General features: G+C 43.1%; 2 protein-coding genes across 9 annotated transcripts in view; one reads left to right on the plus strand and one right to left on the minus strand.

Moving 5' to 3' along the window:
- The window catches only part of Bmp2k (BMP2 inducible kinase), a 96,818-nt gene extending 91,587 nt beyond the window's left edge, over positions 1–5,231 (plus strand). For both annotated transcript variants that reach the window (XM_021650053.2, XM_021650055.2), the window contains one exon: positions 1–5,231. In XM_021650053.2, the coding sequence (XP_021505728.1) occupies positions 1–1,391 (1,391 nt within the window). In that variant the 3' untranslated portion in view covers positions 1,392–5,231.
- On the minus strand, positions 1,287–24,699 carry Paqr3 (progestin and adipoQ receptor family member 3). 7 transcript variants are annotated; one of them, XM_021650056.2, is made up of 7 exons: positions 24,341–24,699; positions 21,293–21,455; positions 16,227–16,382; positions 14,890–15,087; positions 13,104–13,194; positions 9,212–9,360; positions 1,287–1,416 (listed from the first exon to the last, which is right to left on the minus strand). In XM_021650056.2, the coding sequence occupies exons 1-6, from the start codon at positions 24,523–24,525 to the stop codon at positions 9,218–9,220; spliced, it is 936 nt and encodes a 311-aa protein (XP_021505731.1). In that variant the 5' UTR covers positions 24,526–24,699; the 3' UTR covers positions 1,287–1,416; positions 9,212–9,217. The 7 variants fall into 7 exon arrangements, with proteins under 7 accessions (XP_021505731.1, XP_060236966.1, XP_021505732.1 ...); XM_060380983.1 differs by lacking the exon at positions 1,287–1,416 and adding an exon at positions 5,066–6,668; XM_021650057.2 differs by lacking the exon at positions 1,287–1,416 and adding an exon at positions 5,066–6,683.
- Between the last annotated feature and the right edge of the window lie 234 nt (positions 24,700–24,933).

Genomic DNA, 24,933 nt, shown 5'->3' on the forward strand with positions numbered 1-24,933 from the left:
GTTCTCCTGAAAAGAAAACTGAACATTCTCCAAATAAAAAAAATATCACTGAAAACCCTATTAAAAATGGAAGTGCCAGTCCGGCATGTAAAGATCAACGAGCGGGAAAGCAAACCTCTGAGACTCCAGTAGTTAGGGGTCAAGCGCAGAAGGCACGTGATGATTCGGAAAGCGATTTTGAATCAGATCCGCCTTCTCCGAAGAGCAGTGAAGAAGAACAAGAGGATGACGACGTTCAGGGAGAACATGGGGACTTTAATGATGATGACACCGAGCCAGAGAACCTGGGTCACAGGCCTCTGCTCATGGACTCCGAAGACGAGGACGAGGAGGACAAGCACAGCTCCGACTCAGAGTATGAGCAGGCCAAGGCCAAGGGCAGAGACGTGAGCTCCCTGCCCAGAGACAAACCTGGTGGTGGGCAGAGCCCAGCCCGAGACCCAGCGCTCCTCACCCCCGCCCATTCACCAGGCGATGCCCTGACTCAGGAGTTTGATGTGTTCGGGGCTGTGCCCTTCTTTGCAGTGCGCGCGCCACAGCTGCAGCACAGAGGGAATGGCAAGAACCTGCCCCAGCAGACATTTTCAGAGCAGGAGGACTTTGATGTATTCACAAAGGCACCCTTCAACAGGAAGGTGAGTGTACAGGACTGGCCCGCCGCCGGGTCGGACGCCTGCTCTCTGCCCGCACGGCCTAGAAGTGTAGATATATTTGGCTCCACTCCCTTCCAGCCATTTTCTCCATCAGCGAGTAAAAGTGAGAGCAAGGAGGATGTTTTTGGGCTTGTGCCCTTTGAGGAAATAACAGGGAGTCAGCAGCAAAAAGTCAAGCAGCGCAGCTTGCAGAAACTTTCCTCTCGCCAGAGACGCACAAAGCAAGACATGTCCAAAAGCAACGGGAAGCGCCATCACGGCACACCCACCAGCACTAAGAAGCCTCTGAAGCCTCCCTACCGCACCCCTGAGAGGGCCCGCAGACACAAAAAGGTGGGCCGCAGGGACTCGCAAAGCAGCAACGAGTTTCTAACCATTTCAGACTCCAAGGAGAACATCAGCGTTGCACTGACGGATGGCAAAGACAGGACCGGTGTCCTGCAAGCTGAGGAGAGTCTGCTGGACCCCTTCGGCGCCAAACCTTTCCACCCTCCGGACTTGTGGCACCAGTCCCACCAGAGCCTAGGCGACATCTGTGTTGATCACAATACCATTTTGCCTGGGAGGCCAAGACAGAATTCAGTACACGGGTCATTCCACAGTGCAGATGCCTTGAGAATGGACGACTTTGGTGCCGTGCCCTTTACAGAACTCGTGGTGCAAAGCATCTCTCCACAACAATCCCAGCCGGTCGAATTAGACCCTTTCGGTGCTGCTCCATTTCCTTCTAAACCATAGCTTCAGGCAGACTCAGCAATAACTCCTGTTTTAAAAAAGGATGAATAGTTTTATGAATCTGGAAGAAAACATTATTTGTATAGTTGTTTATATCATTCATTCTCACGGCTAATCAGGATAGGTGATTTTTAAACCAAATGCGAGCATCTGTACAGGGTAGTAAGTTGATGCCTTCTTCAAGCAAGAGGGGGCCTAAATCGAAAGCTCCAAGGGCTTTTGCTACTGACAGCTCAGAGGTGCAAATGCGGGGCTTCCTGGGAAAGTTTGTATGTAGCTGCTGAGGGGCAGAAAGCTTATCACTTCACATATCAAAAGGTCACCTATGTGTGTACCCCCAGATCCAGCATTTGAAGCCAGGCTGACTGAATTTTTCCACCTAGGAGACAGTCTGGGTGTGCTCTTCATTACATACTTTTCTCTGTAAGGTAGAGCCAGAGTGACTATGGTGCCTAAAACTGTTGCGTTTTTAAAAACAAGTGCCATTAATATGGACTTTGTAATGATAAGTATACGAAATAATGTATATACTAACTCAGTTTAGCCCTTCTATGGTATATAGATCAAAACATGTATATGATAATATATATGCAGTTTTTAATCTATCAAAAATTAAAATTTTAAAACGTGGAATGCTTAATAGAAGCCTAGAACAAAAATATAAAGAGAAATATCTGGCATTTGAAAAATGTAAAAGAATGATATTTCAGAAAGAAAAACAGCATTTGGTACTTTCGAATTACTTTGTTTTTGAATGGTTTTTGCCAAAACCTTTATCTCTATATCCCTAATGAAGCATATTGGTAAAAAGTGGGAGGACACGTTATATAGAAATTTAATTTAAAAAAAAAACAGTAGCTGAAAGTTTAAAATGTTCAGATGTTTACAGTGTAAAATCATGTTGCATTTACTAATGTACTCTGTTACACACCCGCCCTCATCCAGCACTCCCAGGTCACAATGAGCAGTTCCTTCCTTCAGCTTCAGAGGTGGGGACAGTGGGACTCCAGTGCTCCAGCAGTGACACTGAGTCTTAGGGACGCACGCTGTCAGCCCCTCTGCACTGACAGCCAGACCTTCAGTGGCTACAAGAATTAGATCATGGGACTAGGTTTAATTCTGCTAGCTGATTGCATCATACCAAGCTACCAAATTGCCTTTAAAAAAAAATATCACCAGTCATAATGAGAAACTTGAAATTTTGTAGAGGTTGTGTTTAATGATAGCAGTTCTACATCAGTTAATGTGAATGCACTATCTGTGCCTCCTATGTCTGTCCTAAGTTATGATCAACTGTCTTTACAGATAAGCATTAGAAGTTTCTAGATTAACAGCTATTTACAAAAAGGGATGGAAACTTTTTTACCGTTACTTTCCTTGATTGCTATATTTTAACTATCTTTGCCCCCAATTAGTGTATCTTATAAATAATCTCATTAAAAGCTCTTAATTTTAGTGTCCTGATAGGATAAATTATTTGCCTACTTTCACAGTTCAGAACTTGGAAAGAAGCAAAATATATAACTAAGCCACAGTCTTTCTTTTTTTTTTTTTTTATTATTGTTATTTTTTATTGCTTCTCTCCTCTCAGTGATCTCATTCAGGTGAGAAGTGGACAGGGAGCAGCCCCATCACGTCACCACCCAGAGCTGCGCTGCACTTACTGTCCTTGCGCCCAAGGCCGGAGACTATGTTAGCACCTTTTCTCCCGGTTCTCAGGTTGATTAACATTGCTAATGCAAACAGCAGTAGATCCTTTAAACCGCAGAACAGATTCAGTAATGCTCTCCTTTTAAAGGGACTATGAACTGATGTGGTCTCCTGAGATGCGACTATGAAATCATAGTTTCACTTGCCTTTCACTGCACTGAATAATTTGAAGTGATTCACTGACAGCCCCTTCGGCTTATGCTCCATAAATTTAGGAAGCGGCTCTGCCACAGCATCAAATGTTTACATTGTCTCCTATAGCCCACCCAGGTGCCGCTCCTTGTTTGAGACCAGCTCATTGGACAGATCATTTAATTGGGGCACCTCCTTCCTGTTGATGTTAGAGGCACTTTCTCAAGACAGGAGACGCCACTTAAATGTCAGTCTCCACAGCCACTGTCACTCCACTCCATCAAGCTGAGCCTTAGGTACCTGATTCCCTACGAGAATTAGGCTACCATGCACTTACTGCACACCCAGCACTGACTGAAGGACTGGCTCTGTCACAGGATGGCCCAGTTCTGGTTTAAAGAATGTCATTTGGGTGTGCCCTGTGCTTCTAAGTATGCAAAGTAGTCCTAACTAAACCTGTTAGACTTGAACATCAAAGGGAAGTCACGTTAGGAACATAGCAGGAGTCTGAGGCCAAAGTTCTTACCTAGAAGCTTTAATACTGCTTGTTAACTTTGAATCTTTTCTTAAAAGTGGGCCATTTGCTTTCATCACTTCAGTAAATGTTAGATTTTAAGATCATCTTTCATGGTATTGAAGAATGTATCTACTGAGGCACACAAGTTGCTTAGTGTGTAGTTGGAGAAAAGGTCCTTTGTAAGCTGGGTGAAATGTAACTGACTAGAATATTAAGCAAAGATGCTCCTCCCCCTGGGATGTGTTTCCTTGGGCGTGGTTAGGAAATCACTTGGCTCTCAGATGTGCGCACCTTGCAGTCCTAGCCTGTTTCTTGTTTAACAGGGACTGACTATTGTTCTCATCATGCTGGTGGGAAGTGCTATGGTGGAGCCCACTCTCCTGTGCTGGTGTTCCAGGCAGTCTCCCCATGGGTTCTCTAGGTTTGGGCACTTCCCTTAGGCATTGCTAGAAGGTGCATGTGTTACGGGGAGTTTGGGTACATTTGTTTATTATATGTAGGATGTCTAGTGAACTTCGTCAGTTTTTCCTTTTTTATTTTTAGCAAAACTAGTCATTAATTTAGGTCCAGTTGTTGAGTTGACAGTCTACTGTGAGAAGATGACGTGTCTGCTGTGAGAGTAACAAATGACTGTTGGAAATCTTTATACTCGGTAATGTTTTCTACTAAGATAAAAAGACATGCACATCACAGCTCTCTATTATGGAATTAATGTGAATTTAAAAAGGCAATCTTTTGAAAAAAAAATTTTTTTTTGAGAGAATTCACTCCTAGTGAAGGTTTACAAAAGCCACTAAAAGGAATAAGTATCTGAAAATATGGAGGGTTGGATCTGGTTTAGTTTTTTTTTTTTTTTTTTTTTAATTATAAAATTCACAGTGCTACTTTCAGGAAAACTGACTTTATTACTATGGGTTTTTTTGTTTTTGTTTTTGTGACTGAAAAGTCATCCAGTAGATGTAGTAGCCACTTGACTTTTCTTTTGCAGTGCTGGGAACTGAACCCAGGCTTGTGCATGCTAGGCAGGCGCTTTAGCGCTGAGCTACACCTCCAGCCTGGAAGCTCTCTTTTAATTGCTGGCAAACAGCTTTAAGTGCACTTTCTTTGATTACACTCCAGTTTTTGTTAAACTTGAATTTTCTGAAGCCTTTTATGTACCACTAAGCAAATAACTTTAATCTTTAAATAAACCGGATTTATATCTTTAGTTATGTTTCTAATTGTTATAAATCATACTTGCTAAAGTAACCTAAGTCCTCAAATGTAGCTGGGAAACTTAAATAGAATTCAGTTGCTTTCTCTGTACCCGGTTAAGCACTAATTTTATTACCCTATTGCCTTTACATTGCTTAGTCTTGAATTCTGTTCACTGTTTTGTTTGAGAGTTAAAGTTATTTTCTTACTGTATTTATCACACCTACTGTTTTAATAATCTGCCTTCTTTAAATGCAATAAATCCCAAATGGATTGCTTATTCTTTATAATCAGTGCTTCTGGAGTTTTTGTTTGTTTGTTTATTTTGTAACATTAAAAGTTTCATTATAAATTTCTATTCAGTTCTTTCATTCTCAACATAGATTCCGTCTCGGTTATGTATTTTGTTCTCAAAGAGTTCATGGTTTAGGATTTAAGAAAATGCACTTGGCCTAATTTCTGTACAGCAAGAACACTTCATAGCACAATTGTCATAAATTTACCAATACAGTGATTGTAAGGTCAGAACATAAGATCTTAGCATGCCTTTTGAATTGGCAAGTAATTTTTATTTTGTAACTTTTTTCACTTTTAAAAGACTGTTAGCATTAAAAATATTTGATGAAGTATTTTACTTCCAAAGAAGCATTTGCATATTAAAGAGATGGCCTTTGTATTAGACTGATGAGCTAACTTTGGTGACGGAGTTGCAGTGTTAATGGGAATGCAATATTCCGCAGTCCAGAGTATCTTGTCTAGTATTAGTCGATGTGCTTTGGAGCAGTCAGCAGTGCTAAGCAGTCACTGTTCAGATGCGGTTATAGGTAATCTCTCCAAGGAGGAGCATGTAATAATATGTGAGCTATTTATTTTGAATAATTCCTTCCTAAGAAAGGTTGGCTCAAGCATCGCATGTAGCACAGCCAACACACTGAAGCCTGACCTTGGAGAACTTTTTTTTAAATTAAATTTTTATTATTTTTTATATTAATTACAGTTTATTTACTTTGTATTCCAGCTGTAGCCCCCTCCTTCATTCCCTCCAGTCCCACCCTCCCTCCCTCATCCCCCTGCCCCTCTCTAAGTCCACTAATGAGGGAGGTCCTCCTCCCCTTCCATCTGATCCTAGCTTATCAGGTCTCTTCAGTACTGGCTACAATGTCTTCCTCTGTGGCCTGGCAAGGCTGCTCCTCCCTCCGGTGGCATGGGGGTGGGGTGGGGTGGTCAAAGAGCCAGTCATTGAGAACTCTTGGGTGTGAAAGCACATAGGCCCGGCACAACTGAGATTACCTGCACGCCAGGCAGCAGCTTGATGACACACTGGAAGAGCAGGAAGAGGGCCTTGGTGGCTGTTCACAAAAGCCGTGCAAGGGTATAGAAGCACAGTCTCCTCAAGAGGGCCCTACTGTTATTTCTCTCCTTTCAGAAAACGAATGTAAAGGGTAAGTTTCAGTTCTAGGTCATTTTCTCACCAGCCACAGGGCTAACTTTCACTGTAAACAGTTACTGTGACAATGCGTAAGACCCGTCTGCCCCTCCCCTAACAGCCGAGCTGCTTCCCACTGGTATGGTGGAGTTAGAAATGATACTCTTGGGGTGGATGTGGACCTCTCAGAAACTGGCAGGAATCCAGAAGTGCAGGCCGTGTCCCTTGGCATGCCATACAGGGCAGGGTGCAGCTCCAGGGGGTACTCTTCAAGCACAGTCTTCCAAATGGATACTCTGTCCTGTGGGATCATACGCTGTGAGAGAGTCCCTGACTCAGTCTTTGACTCTAAGATGGTTTCAAGCTGTAATGTATCACAAAGAATGACAAGCAGCACACATTTAGCAAACCCCATTTATTTACATATGCACACTCTGCCATGCAGCTACTGAACTGCACTTCCTATAATCCACAGAGATGAGTGATGTCTTGCTGTTTGAAAATGGCTTTATAGAGAAAGATGATATAATTTAAAAGTCACAGATAGTTTAAAAATGTACTTTTAAAGTGTTTTAGTTTGTATACAGGTAAAAGACTAGTTCTTTTTAACTACTGTAGCTGGAAATACAATTTTCAACCTAAACTGATAAAATATACATTATTACAAAGCTCAGATTTTATGCAGTTGTCAAATATTCTTTAATATAACTAAAATTTTTATCAGTAGTGTTATGCACACAGTAGATGGGTCAATAAACGCTGACATACAGAAGTGTTTATAGTTGACAGCAATCCACAGTCATTCCTTTATGATAAATACATTATAAAGATAAAATATGAGAACAGTAGTTTTACAATATTGAACATTTCAGAGAACGTGGAATAACTTTGCCTACGGTCAGACCTAGGTCTTAACCTCAAAGAATAGTTGTTTGAAAACAAAGTATGTTCTTTTTATGTTTGTTTTACATACAGCAGTTGTTACAGAATTCATGTACAAAAAGAAACCAGACATTTCAAGAATTAAAGTAAGACATAGGGCTGGGTGTGGTGGCACACACCTTTAATCCCAGCATTCAGAAGGAAGAGGCAGGTAGATCTCTCTGAGTACAAGGCCAGACTGGTCTACATAGCAAGTTCCAGTGCTACAGAGTGGGACCCTGTCTGAAAAGAAAAAATAAAAATAAAAAAATAAAAGACTCGGTATTTTTTTGAGAAGAGTTCATATTAAAAATGGCTCCACATTTAGCTTAAAATTATTGGAATTTCATTATTACTATTTCTTCTGTCCAAAATGACAAAATGTGCATTCAAGAACAATATAGGCCTATAAAGGACATTTTCTGAAAAATATATGGTACTTTTGTTATGTCCAGATCATCTAAAATTGAGCATATGAATAGAATTTGTGTCTTAAGTTATAACAGCCACTTTCAAATAGTGTTCCATCATAACAACGGTTATGAAATGGTGGCCTTTCCAGAGCCCACTGGGGGAAAAATCTTGCTAACATACCAGCATGGGAAATTTAACTTTTAAAACCACTACACTAGAAAGAAACCTCTGCAGAGGTATAAGCTGAGGCATACATATCAACTTTCCTAATACTGAATATAGAAAGTACATTTAGGGAACAAACATCAATGCCAAGAAAATTTTTATGATATATTATCCTTTTTTTTTTTTTCTGAAAATATGCCAGGTATTTAAAACAGCTTGTCAACTTATTAAGAAACTTGGGTGACGCTTTATATTTGGTGGACAACAGAAGTTTTCATGAGTGCTGCGAATGATTTAATTTATGCATTTAGAAAGACCAAAAGATAAGAGGTGCACTCCCTCACAGGGCAGTGAGATCTAGTAAGTATAAACTAGACGCTTCAGCTCCAAACTGTACATGGCACTTATATATGCTCTGAAGTTGTCAATGAAATGTCAGTACAAGTATAAGCAGGCGCAGAGGTGAATAATCTCTCCAGTGGATAAGACATCTGCAATCTAAGGCTTAAGGTTCACTTAATGGTCAAGACACGGTCACCCAGATGGCATGGCCTTGAAAGTAGCACCCATATAGTTTTGAACTCATCATCATGAGACTTAGGACTATGGAGTTAGAGATGAGAGTTCTTTGGGAAAACTGGGATCAAAATTCAGGGTGAAGAATCCAATTAGAATACGGAAGTAAATATCTGGAGTAAAATTAGGTAGCTGATAATTTGGCTGTCAGACTTTGTGTGGCTCAGTCGTATCCCTCGTTGCCAGTCTAATATTGCTTTTAAAAACAGCAGTGCATCTTTATTTCCTCTTCTCAATACCTTTCTCAACTGAGGAATTATTTTTTGTTGTTGTTGTTAGGAAACTAAAAACTAAAACAAAAATCCAAATGTTCTTAGGGAGATAACTGGGGTGAAGGTTTCTCACAGACTGCACAGAAGGTGGCACTGGCTATCCTGGAGCAGCACAGGGGAGAACCCTTGCCTTGGAGATGCACTTAATTTCGATCATTTAATGAGAATGTCTCCTATTACAGTCAGCTCCAGGGTGCCTCCATGTTTAATGGACAGGAGTCTTTCCTAAGAAAAAAGAGTTGGTCTTACATAGAGTTCGCTGCTACTCAAGACTCCCTGCCTCTCACATCTGACTTTCACTGTCTGCACAGGCGTGTCTGAGGTGCAAGGGTCACACAGTTCTCACTACAGATTCAAGTGCATCTTTCCATTTTATCAAGCATGATGGTCCATTAAACAAAGAGAAAAAGGAAGAAAACTGGGAACTTCAGAAACAATGGGGTCTAAGATCCCCCACTGTGTATTGCTTAATGACTGGATTCACCAGGGGCCGTACCTGGATTCACAGGTGGGAAACATAGTCAGGGCAAGGCTTGCTGTGTCGGTACCGCATGACGTACACCGTGGACTGGTGCCACCAGTACAGCATCACCACTGCGAGGATATGCCAGATCTGGTGGCTGGATCCGAGGTAGTTCAATTGTCCTGGACAAGAAAATTGAGAGAAAGGCTGATGGTATGATTTCAGTAGTAAAAGAAAAATACACTTCCACTGCTGGCCAGATTGACTATAGATTAATTCAGATCCAAAGATTTTTCTTAAGAGGATAGACTCCTGTTTTATTCCTTAACTATGCAAGTTAATTTCAGAAATGCTGTCACCAACTGTTTACAGATGAGATCGGGAGTGTTTGGGTAGTATGACTTTAGACCCCCACTTTATTTCTTTTTAAGGTAACTTGTAGGGGCCAATGAAATACCTCAGCAGGTAAAGGCACCTGCCATCAAGTCTGATGGACCCACTACCCCTCCAATCCGCAGGGTACATAAAAAGAGGGACACTGCAGAGGGGAAACTGATCCTTGAGACTTGTCCTCTGACTGCCGTTGTGCCCTGTGGCATGCCCCCCCTAACCGTGAGTGCACACCTGCAAGCACACACACACGGTGGAATTTGATCTTTTGTCTTCCATGTCTCAACACACTTGGCAGAATGGGGGGAAAATATTGTATGAAAGACAAGAGACACCAGTGTTCCAGCCCAGAGCATGGTTTAGGGATGACTCTGCCAGAGCCGGTGGACTGGTTGGCTGGAGGTGAACCTGCAGCTGCTCCTACACAGGGGCGAGGCTCTGCTTAGTCATCAGGACAAGGGGCTTCCTCATGTTTCTCAGTCAACAAAACCCAGAACTGGAACAACGCTCAGCCCTTCCCTATAGTCGTGCTATGGTGGCATGGTATAAATATCCTCTAAGCTCACTTTGTTTTAGTGAGAAGTTTAATTCAGAACAAAGTATGAGTCAACAGGATTCTTCCTTGGTGGCTCTGAGCCTGCCTCTGGTGCCATGAACTCTTGACTCCCAATGAAACCTGAAGATTCATTTTTTTAAAACAAGATATAAAAATTGCTATCTTATAACAAATGGTCCAGGATCTGCTCCGTTCTCCTGATGGACAGGCTGCTGATCCATGGATCCACTGTGATACACATTTGTTTTTGAAGACCTGGTCTCACTATGTAGCCCTAGCTGGCCTGGAACTGTGTACATTGGGGTAGGTGTGAACTCACAGATCTGCCTCCCAAACACTGTGATAAAAGGGTATGCTTTAGCCCAGCAGTTCTCCACCTATGGGTCACATCTGCTTTGGGTATCAAATGACCCTCTCACGGAGGTTGCTGAAGACCATTGAAAAACATGGATCTTTACATTGTGATTCTTATCAGTAGCATAATTACAGTCATGAAGTAGCAACAAAAATAATTGTATGGTTGGGGGTCACCAGAGCATGAGGAACCCGTTCTCTTTTAACTGCCCTTGTATCTCTGCTTTCCGCATTTCCTGCTTTATGTATCCCTGCAAACGACATTTACTCTACAAGAACAAACAGGGACAGAAGAACATGGTCGCTAACGGCAGTGCCTCATGTTAAAAGAACGGGGGCTAGGAGTCACCGGTCCTTGGAGCCTGATGAGCACTGTCATAAGCTCATAATTGAACAAGTGTCAACCCAGGTCAGGGTGGTAGGAATGCCCCTGAAATGCAAACTGTGTAAAAGGGTTGCAGCGTTAGGAAGGTTGCGAGTGCCTGCTTTACCTGGAGCGTTGTAGTTTTAAATTTCTTTCCCACTATTATGGTCTACATTGCCTGTGTTTCTCCTTCACGGGAGAAGATACACACTAAACATGAGATACGACCTTTTCTAAGACCTCAGCTTTCCCGGTGCCCATGTCCGCTGCTCTGATGGTCCCGCACTCTGCCGCAGAGCTCCATGGCCATATTTCATGTTGAGCTCACTGTGGAGAAAAGCTATGTGATGTTTGGTCTTTTCCAAGTGTTAGAAGAGACAGTTCTTGCCAGCTGATTTAAAATGGTAAGGCTAAAGCCACATGGCCATTCTTACATTGTATAGAATATTTGTACTTGTATGCAATAAAGAAATTGAATCCTATGCGCATGTAATTATTTTTCATTTGTTTCGCAGTGCTCAGGAATAAACTGAGCCTGTGCATTCTAGGTAAGGGTTCTGCCACAGAGCCATACATACCTCTTGCTCTAGAACCTTAAAAAGAATTACTAATAAAGTGATACAAAGGTATACCAAAAGGGTGGCTTTTCAGTAGGGGGCCATGTCCTGGTTATGTCCTCATGTGTACACACTCAGGCTCTCACTGCATTCCATTTATACTGAAGGCTCAGTGATGAGGAAAAAGTGCACAGAGGAGTGCCCAGGCTCGTCCCTGGATGCTCTCCTTCTCCAGAGCATGTGAAGACTGGTCCTAAGGCATTTCTAATCCATCATGCAGGTGGTTCTTTCTCATAGGGGAAACCGTGAGCACAGGCCCCCTCCCTTCCCACAACAAATGTCAATTTCCCCATGTGTTGGGAAGTCAGAACTCAGCATATCCACAGTGCAGTGGACATGTCCTGTCCTTGAAAAACTGCCTTTTCCCCTGAGTAAGTACTGTGGAAGTGACTTTTAACCCAGGAAAGAGGGGTGGATTTGTAGCTTTGGTTGAAATTGCTCCTTGATCCAGTCTTCCAAATTTCAGTCTCACTGTTGTAGGTTCTTTGGATGTTACTCTTAGCTAAAGCTTCGCTGGAGCTCAGCATGCTTTCCTCTCTTTAAACCTCAGTCTTCACTCCCACAACTGAGGTTGAGGGACGTCATTCACTGAGGGCTCACTGCCCACCTGGATCCTGCTGCTGTTCTGTGTTAACAATGTCAACGAATCCTCCTGGGAACCACAGGAGAGACAGTGTAACAGCTTTGTTCCAGACCAGACGCAGAGGCACAACTTGCTGAGCATATGGGGCCAGTACATGGCTCCTGTGGCCTTTACGGAGGTAGTCTAACTCCAAGAATGCTGGGTAAAAGAGCATGCTTTGCAGAAGCTGGTTCACCACCGCGAGTGTCTTCCAGGTGGTCTTCACCAGAGCTCCCAGTGCTGAACTGAAGAAGGGAGACCCACCCTCCTGTGGGGCTGAGGGCCATGCAGAATTTTCACCAGAGCAGTGGTGCTGGGAAGCCCAAAGCCAGACTGGTTGCCTTGAGCTACTGCATAGAATTGGTGTGAGGCTAGAGCCCTCAGTGGATGCCTGACACTGGAGATGGTACTCAGTTCTACATACTACCTTCCCTAGGTGACTACCGAAAATAATTTACCAATCAGATACAGAAGAGATGAAAATGTAACAAGACACTATAACAAACATTTTGACTGTGTTTTTTTTTGTTTTTTGTTTTTGTTTTTTTTTTTTTTTTTTAATCCAGAGTGGTTTCCTTCAGGTAACTTGAAATCACAAATAAAACCCCAATGTACATGTAGAAAAGTGACTCTCAACCTGTTCTCTTTTAACTGCCCTTGTATCTCTGCTTTCCGCATTTCCTGCTTTATATATCTCTGCAAACGACATTTACTCCACAAGAACAAACAGGGACAGAAGAACATGGTCGCTAACGGCAGTGCCTCATGTTAAAAGAACGGGGGCTAGGAGTCACCGGTCCTTAGAGCCTGATAAGCACTGTCACAAGCTCATAACTGAACAAGTGTCAACCCAGGTCAGGGTGGTAGGAAGTGCCCCTGAAATGCAAACTTACAGATATTTCTTAGAAATGGGAGAGTCATTCCAGAATCTGAGAAACAATCTAAATTTTGATTCTTAAGGGCAGTTCCTGCAAATGTGTTTTCAGAAGAGAGCTATAAAACCGTGTCAAACAAGGACCTACCTGGAAAGTAGCGTTCCGGAACTTTGGAAATGTAGAACAGGAAAGCAAGAAGAGCAATCACGTACATCACAATGACTCGGGGCGCAAAGTCCTGGAAAACAAAGTGCGTTTCCTTAGATGTCCCCAGTGCTACTCACCATTCTACAACACACCTTCAAACGCCTGTTAGGCTTACCCTTTCAGAAACCTTATCTTTCAGAGGGGCATCTCTTCCCATCTTTAAAAATGAGAGCTTTCGGGGGCTGGAGAGATAGCTCAGAGGTTAAGAGCATTGTCTGCTCTTCCAAAGGTCCTGAGTTCAATTCCCAGCAACCACATGGTGGCTCACAATCATCTATAATGAGATCTGATATACTCTTCTGGCCTGCAGGCATACATGCAGATAGAACACTGTATACATAATAAATAAATAAATCTTTAAAAAATAAAGAGAGCTTTCTAGTAGATTTCTTCCAAGACTCCCTTTTGCTTCCTCACTAGAATGACTGGTGATTATATTAGAATTCTGTTTTTAAGAACCACTGTCTTTATATGCAAGTTTTCTATTTTAAGTCTTGTGAATATAGGAGTATTCAAACTTTCCTAAAATCTATCAGCTCAAAAGTTCTTGTTCTTTTTTTTTTTTTTAATCATTACAAGCTCAGTATAATTTTCCACCTCTAAAATTAATCACTCTCTACTGGCTGCAAGTTGTTCATTTCTAGTTAGAATTAGATCATAGGGAGCAGCTTCTCATGGCATTATTCTTGGGCGCCACAATTACCAGAAACATGGTGTCTTCACATGCAGCAGGACAGCCTTGCAGTTTTGTTACCTCCTGGTGTTCTGAAGAGAGCACTACTCCCCTCTGAATTAGCAGGCCACCCATTTCAATCTGCCACTGCTTTACCAAGTGTCTTCCTCACTCAGTGACATAAGCCCACTGGCAGGCCGTTCCACATCTAGTCAACTAAGTCTCCTGAAAGCGACAACCATCTCCGCTGAAGTCCAGACACTGTGACAATGGAGACTTACACCAGCCTTCCTGGAACACTTACTTACATTCGACATTTTCAATCTTTTTCTCTAGTGCCCAGTTGGGCCTTTTTATAAGAATTTCTATGAACACAGAAATGTGCCTCTGTGATCGGTAGGAGGGTGGAGCCCTTTTGGAATTCTTCCCCTTGCACATCACCTGTCTCCACAGATCTGAACCAACAGAGCCAATAGCCCTTCCTTTACTTCTCCATGTATTCCTCTTGGTGGGCTGAACATACACTTCCGGGTACCAATATGATACTGCTGTCAAATATTTATACCCGCCTCCAACACTGGCCTCCATTCAAACTCTGTGTCTTTATTTACATTCCTTATATATCTCCAACTCGACATGTCCAGCCATAAAGTCCTCCTCACTTCCTCATCCCTCACCCTCAAAAGCAATCAGCTGCTCCCTCTTCTCCGACCTGCTGTCTATGGCATTATCACTAGTCCTGAAGACGGAACTGCAACCTCAGAGGACCTTCCCATAGATGACATGTGTATACATAATACATACACGTGTGACAGAAAGAGAATGGTGTTATTCCATATAGTGATTCATCAGTAGTCAGTAGAGACTAACTAGTGATTTTTATTATTATTATGCTTATTTATATAGCTGCAGAAACTCTGCTTCAATATGCAACTAAAAGCATGCTCCCAAACGATTTCGAGCTACCCATGTGGCCTGATTATACCACTTAAACCAAGGAATAAAAATGAAGGACGAAAACATACCGAAAAATACTGACCATGCCCAACCCACCTGTACAATAGGGGCGCTGATTCCTCCATTGAGCCAAACCCAGTGGAGGGTAGGGATCACTCCATAGCCCGAAACAGAACAGAATATGATAGGGCGGAGCCTCTGCCACTGCTGAGTGAGGTAACTGGGATGAATCTGCGCGAAGAACACTGCGAGGATCATTGCAAGCACGGTAATCAAATACACTTGACGCCAATACTAGAAGGAAAGGAAAGCAGTGATCTGGGCTTCTGCATTGAACATTACAGGCTCTACTTACTTGGCCTTAATGTTTAAACAAGACCCCCACCCCTTTTAAAGAGTGTTCCAGACAAATGTTAAGTTTTTGAAATGTTTCTTGGGATGACAAACCAAAATTGAAAGTGAGCTGGTCAAGGCCCACACAGGCATTTCTGAGTTCCTGTTCTAAGCTAGGCACAGGCAAAATGTTGAAGCAATAAGGCTGCCTATGGTGCCTGAGTTCAGACTGTGAACACGATGCTAATGTGATGATAATGCTGGGACTAAGTCACAACACATGTTTTGCCAGCATGTATGTGCCCCATGTGCCAGACAAGGATAGAGGTTCCCTCGAACTAGTGTTACAAAGTGCCATGAGCTGACACGGGGGTGGTGGAACTCAGCCAGGTCCTCTGGAAGACTTGTACAAACTAGTTTTATAAACCAGACAGCCTAATCATTTTCTCTCTCACTGTGTAGAAACCAGGACCCTGCTTAAGAACCCTAATTGACCCCTGTGCTGCAGTCAGGCTCCCCCTAGACCAGGGCAGAACTGCATTTGAGCCAACCCACGACCCAGGGAGGGAGGCGTGGGCAGGACACACTCTGTCCTCCGGGAAAAGTGTTACAGAAAAGTCCAAGCAGTTAGGCTGCTCCTGGGAGAGAAGCATAGTCTGCGCTCTGAAAAAGAGGTACGATGAGAAAAAGAAAATAAAAGTCACAGTATAACAGGAGGGCAAGGTTGGTGGAACTCCTTTTTTAATTTTAATTTTTTTTTTTTTTTTGGAGATAAGGTTTTACTGTCTATCTCGGCCTGGCCTGGAAATTGAGATACTGGGCCTCCCGTCCTGAGTTACAAGATTACAGACACATGCTGCTGCATTCTGTGCGTTGTAACGCCACACACCAGAAAATGAACACCACCAGAAAATTAACAAAATAACTACAGGCCCATAATAGATATTAGAGCTCACAGGAATCTTTTGAAAATCAAGTTTGTGCCCACATAAGACTCTTCTGTTGATTTGTAAGCAAACTGTGTATTCACAGATTTACACCACTGCAAGAACCCCCAAATCCTGTATAAAAGATAGCGTGTGAAACTTCGAAGCGCTTACATTATTACAATAAAATGCATAAAATACTCCCGAGACATAGCAGCCCAGTATTCCAATAGAAATGCCTGCATAATCCAAGGCCATCCATCTTCGGCAAGTTTTTTCTGACCGATGACAGGAAAAAAGATGATAGCCCACTGAGCAAAGCATGCAGACCTACAAAATGAAGAACAGACCTTAAGAACAAAGTGAGACAAGCAGGAGTCAGAGCACATGACTGTTGTTCAGAGGGATGGCCCAGACGCCAGGCTCTGAAGTCAGGGACACTTCACTTTGAAATCTAGCTGTGCATCTCTGTCATAGGACAGACTGTCACTGCTAGAAGCTTCATGAGTTCGTCAGGAGAATGGGGACCACAGTCACCAAAAACTTACAAGTTATTTTAAAATATAAAACTGTAAGTAAAGAGCAAAAAAAAAAATGTGAAAAATAATACAATGCAAATATTTTAACATTCAAATATTTTCATAATACCTCCCAAGTTTACTCTCATTCAAGAATGAGTTTACTTTCATACTGGTCATTATGCTAACACCCACGCCTTACAAGGGATCAAAGGCTATAGAACTGCAAAACTATACATGCCCCTGTCCCTCAATCTGTGCCTTAGAGGTGACATGATACATGCCCCTGTAGCATATGTGTTCCAAAGACCTGTGTTCCACAAATTTACAAACACATCATAAATACTTTAAATTAACCAAACTGACTTATTGTAATTCTGGTCTACAATGCACTTTCTTGTCATTGTTGTGAGACAAGGTCCCAAGATACAGCCCTGATTGGTCTGGGACTCACTGCATAACCCAGCCTGGATTCGAACTCAGAGATCCCTCTGCCTCTGTGTCCCAGGTGCTGGGTTGAAAGGTGTGTGCCAAGACTCTGGTTTTTCTTCAGATCATAGAAATCGCCTGCCTTTTAAAGGTATATGCCATAACGCTTGGCTACCATTTTTTTTTTTAACTTAAAGACTACAGTTTACTTCTAAGTTTTAAGGAAATATGGCTTCATTCTAGCCAAGAAAATAAAATGTGTATGTTTCCCAAATGGACAGCAAAGCTAATGATGAAGACAGTTGCTTTGAGGAATTGGAAAGCAGAACAGAAGTCTCTCTGACCATCAACTATCTGCTGCGTGTCATGCAATGGAAGGGGATATAAAGATGAAACTTGTACTCCACGTTTTTGTTGTTGTTGTTTTTGTTTGTTTTTTTTTTTTTTTTTGAGAAACACTGCTATAACAAGCTCTACAGGGGAAGTCAGTGTAGACCATACAAAACAAAGGAAAGCAAGCATTGGCTGAGTGGGTGCGTGTGATTTATCTGCAGAGGTACCTGACAGGGGGAAAAGCATCAGAGAGGGACTGACACTTGAACAGTACCTCAGTGTTCAGCAAGCATTCGTCAGGGAATAAAAGATGTCTGTCGATTTTTTTGGGGGGAAAGGGGGTCCATAAGGACAAGTCATATAATTACAAATATGAAACTGCTAAAGAATTGAGTGCAGATTTATCCATGCCATAATTAAAGCAATGACACAAGAAGGTGCTTGAGCTCTGGCACTGTAGTCCAGGTACAAAACTTCTGACACTGTGAAGAACACCTTCACAGAGGCGTATACCAGACAAGCTGAGAGGATCCAAACCAAGCCCTGGGGAGCACTGCTGAGCTCATCAAGTCAATGACAAGGGGAGAGGAGAGAATGGGACACTAAGTATGATGAAGTCGGCCTGGCTGACAGATGTGTTCTGAGCAGCTAGTTGCCAAGAGAAAAGTAGACAAATGGTTGTTCATTAAACCAGCCTGACTAGCCTGCAGAGACTCACTGTCTGGGTTTAGTAATACCACACTTAACCACAGATTTTAGTTTATCTGCTGTCACAAATCCTTATTGGCCTGTGGCTTTTTGACTATTAAGCCCTTACAGGGTGGCTCAATTACACGTGCCAGCCTGGCTGTACTCGCTGCTTACCCCTGTGCTGACATGCCATAAACCCGGAGAGCACCTGGTATAACTTCTCACCGCGGAAGGACCTTACCGTCACAGAGAATAATGCAAGACGCAGTGGCCAAGTGGGCAGCAGAGACCATCTCGGCTTGGATGCAGCCAAAGGACAGGCAGAGAGGGAGCCATGAGGCAGCCTCATGGCTGTGTATACACATGTATATACAGTGTCTATACGAACACTGTCAGATGTGGCTACCCATGGGGGTGGGATTTCAACTGACTTTCCTTTCCTTCATAAACTTTTATCTGCTTGAATTCCAACATGAACTTTACCTCATTGGGAAAAGAGGCTATGAGGGAGAAAAACTATCATTATCAAAAGGAAAAGAAAATTATGCCAATAAAGCATCCCACGTCTTAAACGGTAAACCTGTAGCTTGTGTGTTCTGTTTGAAGAGCTGTGTGCTCTTGTTAAGAGTTCCCTGCAAGATCACAAATTCTGGCATATTTGAATGTTTCAGATCCTGTACAAAGCAATGTATGGCGTGTTTCACTATCAAAGTGGGAAGGTAATTACACTGTACATCCTATGAACGTCAGCACATTGGCAAGACAGCAAAGTATGCCACGGTCTGGGCCCTGCTTTTATTAACTCCTCTATTACCCCAGGATTCAAATGGAAAGAGGAAAACCTCTTTGTCCAGAAAGCACTAAGTTGTCTGTTCTTTTACACAGATTTTCCTGTTTAAATGCCCTGATTTAATTTTCTGCCCTCATACAAACATGACTGGATCTTATTGCATGCTTTTTCTATTCAGCCTTCCATATTACTGCTGCACAAGGCCTGGAAGTTTATAGGGGCAATAAGTAAGTATCTGTTATTAAAGTTGACATTACTGAAAAGAAAACCTGAGATGTTTTTAATATGTTTTTTAGTCATTTAGTACCAAAGTTTTGAGCAAGACAACAAGGTTCTGAAATACAAGATTCAATAAAAACATCTATGCAGTGAATTTAGTTTCACCTCTCCAAATGGCAGAACAGGTTCAAGTGCAGAGCATTGGCCTGTGTCTGTCAGGAGGAAATGTGACACTAGCCTTTTCTTTTCACTTTCACATTGTTCTGTATTCAGTATATATATATATATATATACATATATATATATATATATTTAATTATCAAAATGTCAAAGGACTAATTGCCTATTTATTTCCTTCTTTAAAACGATCCGTTTGAACACTTCAATCTCCAGTGGTGACCTGCCTTCGTGATATGCTGGTGCCATGGTGCTCAAATGATATGGGAATAGACAACCACTATCTGATTGTATTTAAGTCCCTCTCCATGAGATGGAACCCATGCCTGACACTGCCTGGGAGGGCAAGAACCTGGGACTAGAAAGGCTATGAATCTAGGGGCTAAAAACCAAACACCACTGTTCTGTTCAAAGAATGTAGCAATGCAATGACTCCAAATGACAGTCTACTATAGTCATAGATCAGTGTTGTGCTCGGCCATCATCAGAGAAGCTTCCTCCTGTAGTAGATGGGAACAAACACAGAAACTCACAGCTAGGACAACTGTGAGAGTGAGAGACCTTGGAATACCCAGTTCTAAATGGGACTTCTCTACTAAATCCTCCCCTCACGATTCCGAGAACTCTGCAGAAGAGGAGGTAGAAACAGTATAGGAGCCGGAGGAATAGAGGACACCAAGGAGAGAGTGTCTTCCAGACACAACAGGACTGATGCACAAATGAACTCATAGATACTGTGTCAGCATGCATACGGCCTGCACACGCCTAAGCCAGATGGGGTCCCAGCTCTGAGGAGGGGAAGTAGGCATAGGCATGAGTTCCCACCCCTCCCAGAAGCCATTTCCAATTGAAAGCCATTCTCAAAGGAAAAATTAGTTTTCTCTAGGGGAGTCACTCTGAGTATAGGAACCACACCTGAAGGCAGCCCCTGTGCCCAGCAGTAGAGAGCCAGCACAAAATTAACTCAATGGTATCTTTGGAAAAATTTTTTCATCTTAATTATTTGTTTGGGCAATTTTCACCTGACTTGAGTTTTGCTTATAAATTATGGTTTCTGATTTTGTGTGTTACGGGTTTTCCGTGAGTGTGTGGCTCTCCGTGTGTATGTGCTTCAAGTGCTTCTTTTTTTATCCCTTTTTGTTTGGTTCTCCTTTGGTTTCTTTGTTTATTTGCCTGTTTTCTAAAGAGAGAAAGAAAGAGAGAGAAGGCATGGAGTTTGAGTGGAGAGGCAGGAAGGATCTGGGAGGAGATGAGGGATGGGAACTGGTGATTAGAATATATTGCACAAACAAGTTATTTTCAATAAAAATGCATAAATGATCTGTTTGAAAATTATTAAATGTTAACTCTAGAGATCCTTAGAAAAGAACACAAGTGTAGTATAACTAATAAATACAAAAGTTAAAGATAAATAGAAACACAATAAGTTTTGAAACCAAAGTGACTGCAAAGTGATCTAAGGAAAGTGGCATTGAAGCATCAGAACAAAAAGATCAACACGAGCAAGATAGGACAGCAAGAGAAAGGCAGTGTGAAAATAGCAAATACAAGGCACATATAGACTTTAAATAGGAAAAAGAAGTAGTCTTTCAAATAGGCTTTTTTTTCCCCCAAACAGGTTTTAAGTAGACACTTTAGTCAGATAATAAGAGTACAATCAGACTCATAGCCTAGTGTTAATCTTACAGCCAAGATGTCTATAAGATAAAAAAGCAAGGCATGGTGGTACATGCCTATAATCTTGGCATGTTGTGAGGAGGGAGGCAGAGAAAGTTCAAGTTCAATGTCAGGCTGCACAATGAGGCTCTGCCCCAAATGGGGGTGGGGCAAGAGAGAGAGAGCAAGAGCATGAACATAGTTCCCACCATCTTTGAAACATAGTGGATTTCAAATATGCTGCAAGAACAACTTCCAAATATATAAGAGCAACAGCTTTTGTGGGGCTTATGCTATGAAAGCAAATAAGCTGTCCCATGAACCCTCTGGAGAGTTTTCCAAAGTGGTGGGTCTGAAGTGAGATCACCTGCCAAGCACACCAGACAAAAGTTCTCCTCACCCCAAATGCTGTTTGGGAAACGACTCACCTGGAAGCAGAAAAGACAAATGGAGCAAATTACAAAATCTTCTCTGGATGCACTGGCCGAGGGCAGCACGGATGTCATGTCGTATATTCCCAGGGTGAAGAAGAGAAAGAAACCCAGCAAATGACTCCAGATGTTCACCGTCTCATTGGATAAAATAAACAAACTACAAAGTAAACAAACATGCAGTTCAGATGCATTCCAAGGTTAGGGCTGTGGGTGCTTAGCTTCAGTCCTGTCTGCCATTCTAAGGTTGGGTGTATGATTTGGTATTTCCGTGATTTCCTCCAATTTGCACTAATCCTGGGTGTTGCAGCTTTTGGTATTCAACCACTTCTTTCCTCTTATTGCATCACTTGTTAAAGTGGAGTCCTTGCTCGGATCCCTCACTTTCTACAGAAATGAAAGAAATGAAGTGTACGAACACTGGGTATCAACTAGAAAACTGTCTGCAGCAGTTTCCTGAGACACTGCTCAGCGCAAGCTGAGGCACACATGAAAAATACTTTTTAACACTTGTTAAAATGTACATACAAAGGTCACTGCATCTAGAAGCGAAATACACACAAATTAAGCTGCTGGAAAGGTCCTGAAGACAGGCAGGCATGACAGAGCAATTCTGCTACACAAGTTCTGAAACCAGTTTCAGTTTCAGGTGGCATGCGTTTACTCCTTTTAGGAGCAATAGGAGATTACTCTGTGTACTATTTGTCCTCCTAAAATGCCTTGGCAGCACAAGCTAGTGGAGACTTAATTGTCCTGAGCAGGAATCAGCTTCTTCATCTATAAAGAAAAGGAGTTGCATTAGATGCCGCTGCTTGCTTTCCAACTCTTTCGAAACTTTGGGAAACGGTTCTTTATTTTTACCATGACTGAAGATTTAAATACTCTTGCATGTCTCTAACAAAATTGAACCTTTTGTTAAGCTAAGACCTTGGCTGTCAATGAATCAGTTTTGTTTTGGGGGAGTGGTAAGATTTAATCATTCTTATTTCATGTCCGTGGGTGTTTAGTCTGTATGTATGTGTACCACATGTGTGCCCAGTACCTGCAGGAGCCTGAGGGCATCAGAGCCCCCTGGCACTGGAGTTATAGATGGTTGTGAGCTGCCATGTGGGTGCTGGAATCAAAGGCAAGTCCTCCGGGAGTGTAGCCAAAACTCTTAAGCACTGAACAATCTTCTCAGGCTCTGAATCAGAAGTTCTGAATAGCACACAACTAGCCGTTTGCACCAGTCCCCATGGGTCTAACATCCTTATTTTTATGGGGGCAAAGCACAGTGAAGTTTAGATGATTAAGAATAAGTATATCCTGTATCTGGAAACACAGACTTTACCTTACTTATCATCAAATACAAAGCCTATCTGTAGCTGGAGGAGGAACTAAAAGAATGCTCTAGAAGCATCTAATTATAGGACTGTTTTGGCAATCACCACTACATTCCGCCTATTGCTTCAGAAGTTTTCACTGTATGAAACCCAGTTCATCCTGATTAACCAAACACTCTGTCCATGTTCCTTCCCAGGAACAGAAGGGGCATCTAAAACCTCTCTTCACATGAAAAATCTGTCCCGGAGACGCTTTAAGGTTAAAAGAAGAGAGGGCAAAGGCCAAGCCTGGTTAAGATCAACATTGTAGGAAGAATATCCCCAATAAAGGATAAACTCTTTATTGTCAGAAAAGCTAGGCAGTCACATATTCTGTTTATTTTCAAAATCAACAGGTCAACTCTTTCTCAAATTTCTGAAGCTGTCAAGAGGCTGGCTTGTTAACTTGTGCCTGACTTAACAACTCAAGATCTAACGTTTTATATCCTGCTTTCAGCTCCCTGAGATTTGGACTCAAGACATCAGAATGCAGAGGGCTACTGCTAGGTGGGCATACAATCTTTATAGCACTTCACTTCTGGCCTGCCCACTTCTGTCCCACAGCAGGGCCTAGCTCTGATTCCTTGTTTAATTATGTACAGGAAGCCCTGGGGAAATGAAGCAGCAATTAAAACTCCCATTGTGACATCTACTTGGCCATCTACTCAGTGTTGCAAAAATGCTTTCAAGGCAGTACAAAAAGAAAGAGGATGGGGAAAGACCATGCTGGAAAGATCAATACACAGACAGGTGGTTGCTGCTTGAACAATTCAGCAGCCCACATTCAGCAAGCAGAGTCTACCACTCCAGTGACCTGGCCTGCTGAATCTTACTTCTGCCAGAGTGATGACTTTAGTACATACAGTATGTTCTGACAGAAGACTACTCTGAAAACTAAAGGCATTTTTAAATTTTTTCTTTTTCTTTTCTTTTTTTTTTTTTTAACAGAGGCTTTTGGGACTCTGATTTTAAAGATCAAAACAGAGAAATCCACTTTGTACAGAGGCTCCCAAGGTGTTCTGTTGGAGACCAGCTACCCACTTTCATCTTTCTTTGCTACAGGGTTTTTCCTACACAGCATTTTCCACAGTGACTATTATGTAATAGCGTAATTATCCCTTTAGTGTCTGCCTCTCAGGCTAGACCTTAGTAGCTTCATGGGAACAAGGGCCATGCCTGCCGTCTGCAGGATCTCATAAGGTGCCTACCACCTAGCAGAGGCTCCATGCGTATCTGCGAGACGATTGAAGGAATCAGGGCTTCCCACACACATATGCACAGCTATGTGTGCTTGTCTGCTATTATACGGGCATTCAGCTAGCCAACGTGTCTGAATTCCCACAGTAGTGCCCTAGAAATAAAGCTCAGGTATACACAAGGCAAATAAGGTTCGGCCATTGTCAGTGGGGGAGATTCCAACCCATATTCCCAGTGAATGCCAAATGGAATAAAGGACTTAAAAGCGCTTTGTAAACAGCAAAGGGCCACGGGAAAAGTCAACCACTGTTGCTATCATTGTTATCTAGTGGATTAAGGACCCGCGGAGGGGAGACAGGGCAGCAGAAAGATTCAAGGGCCCAGAGGTGACGGAGTGATGTACACACACAAAAAAGGCGGAGAAAGGCGGGGAGACCAGACAAAAAGCTTTGGAGGAGAGATGCGCCGCGAGGAGCAGCCACTGTACCTTTTGATACACAGCCTGGACGGCAGGTAGGCCCGGTAGCCGTCGGTGATGTACGGGTTGTCTTTGAGGGACACCGGGATCTGTTCGTAGGTGTAGAGGCGGATGCCGCGGGGCACCAGGACCGGCCAGTACTGGTAGCTGCCCAGCTCGATGTAGTGGGCACTCTTCAGCAGCTTCTGATGCATGATTCCCCGGCGCCGGCCCGGCCCCGCCTCCCCGGGGAGGGGGCCTCGCGCTGGCGCCCCCGCCCCGGAGCCGCCGCCGCTGAGCCTGGTGCTGCGGCCCGCGTCTGCCCAGGCCAGGCTCCGCTACACACCTCCGCCGCCTCGGCTCCAGCCGGCCGCGGGCGTCGCAGCCTGCTCTGACGTCAGCGCGCCGGGAGGCTCCGCCCCCGCCCTGCCCCTACAAGGCACCATCGTCCCGCCCCTCGCCCCGCCGGCCCGCCCTTCCTTCTGCCTTAACCGGAGGGACCAGCCTTCGGCCCCGCCCTTTTCCCTGCTGAGCTGCCTCTAGTTCCGCCTTCGCCAGTCAGTCAACTTCTAGCTCCACCCTTCTAGATGTCCTTCCCCACAGCTCCAACCCTCTAGCCGGCC

Source organism: Meriones unguiculatus, chromosome 3, assembly GCF_030254825.1.
Source record: "Meriones unguiculatus strain TT.TT164.6M chromosome 3, Bangor_MerUng_6.1, whole genome shotgun sequence".
NCBI classification, from domain to species: domain Eukaryota; kingdom Metazoa; phylum Chordata; class Mammalia; order Rodentia; family Muridae; genus Meriones; species Meriones unguiculatus.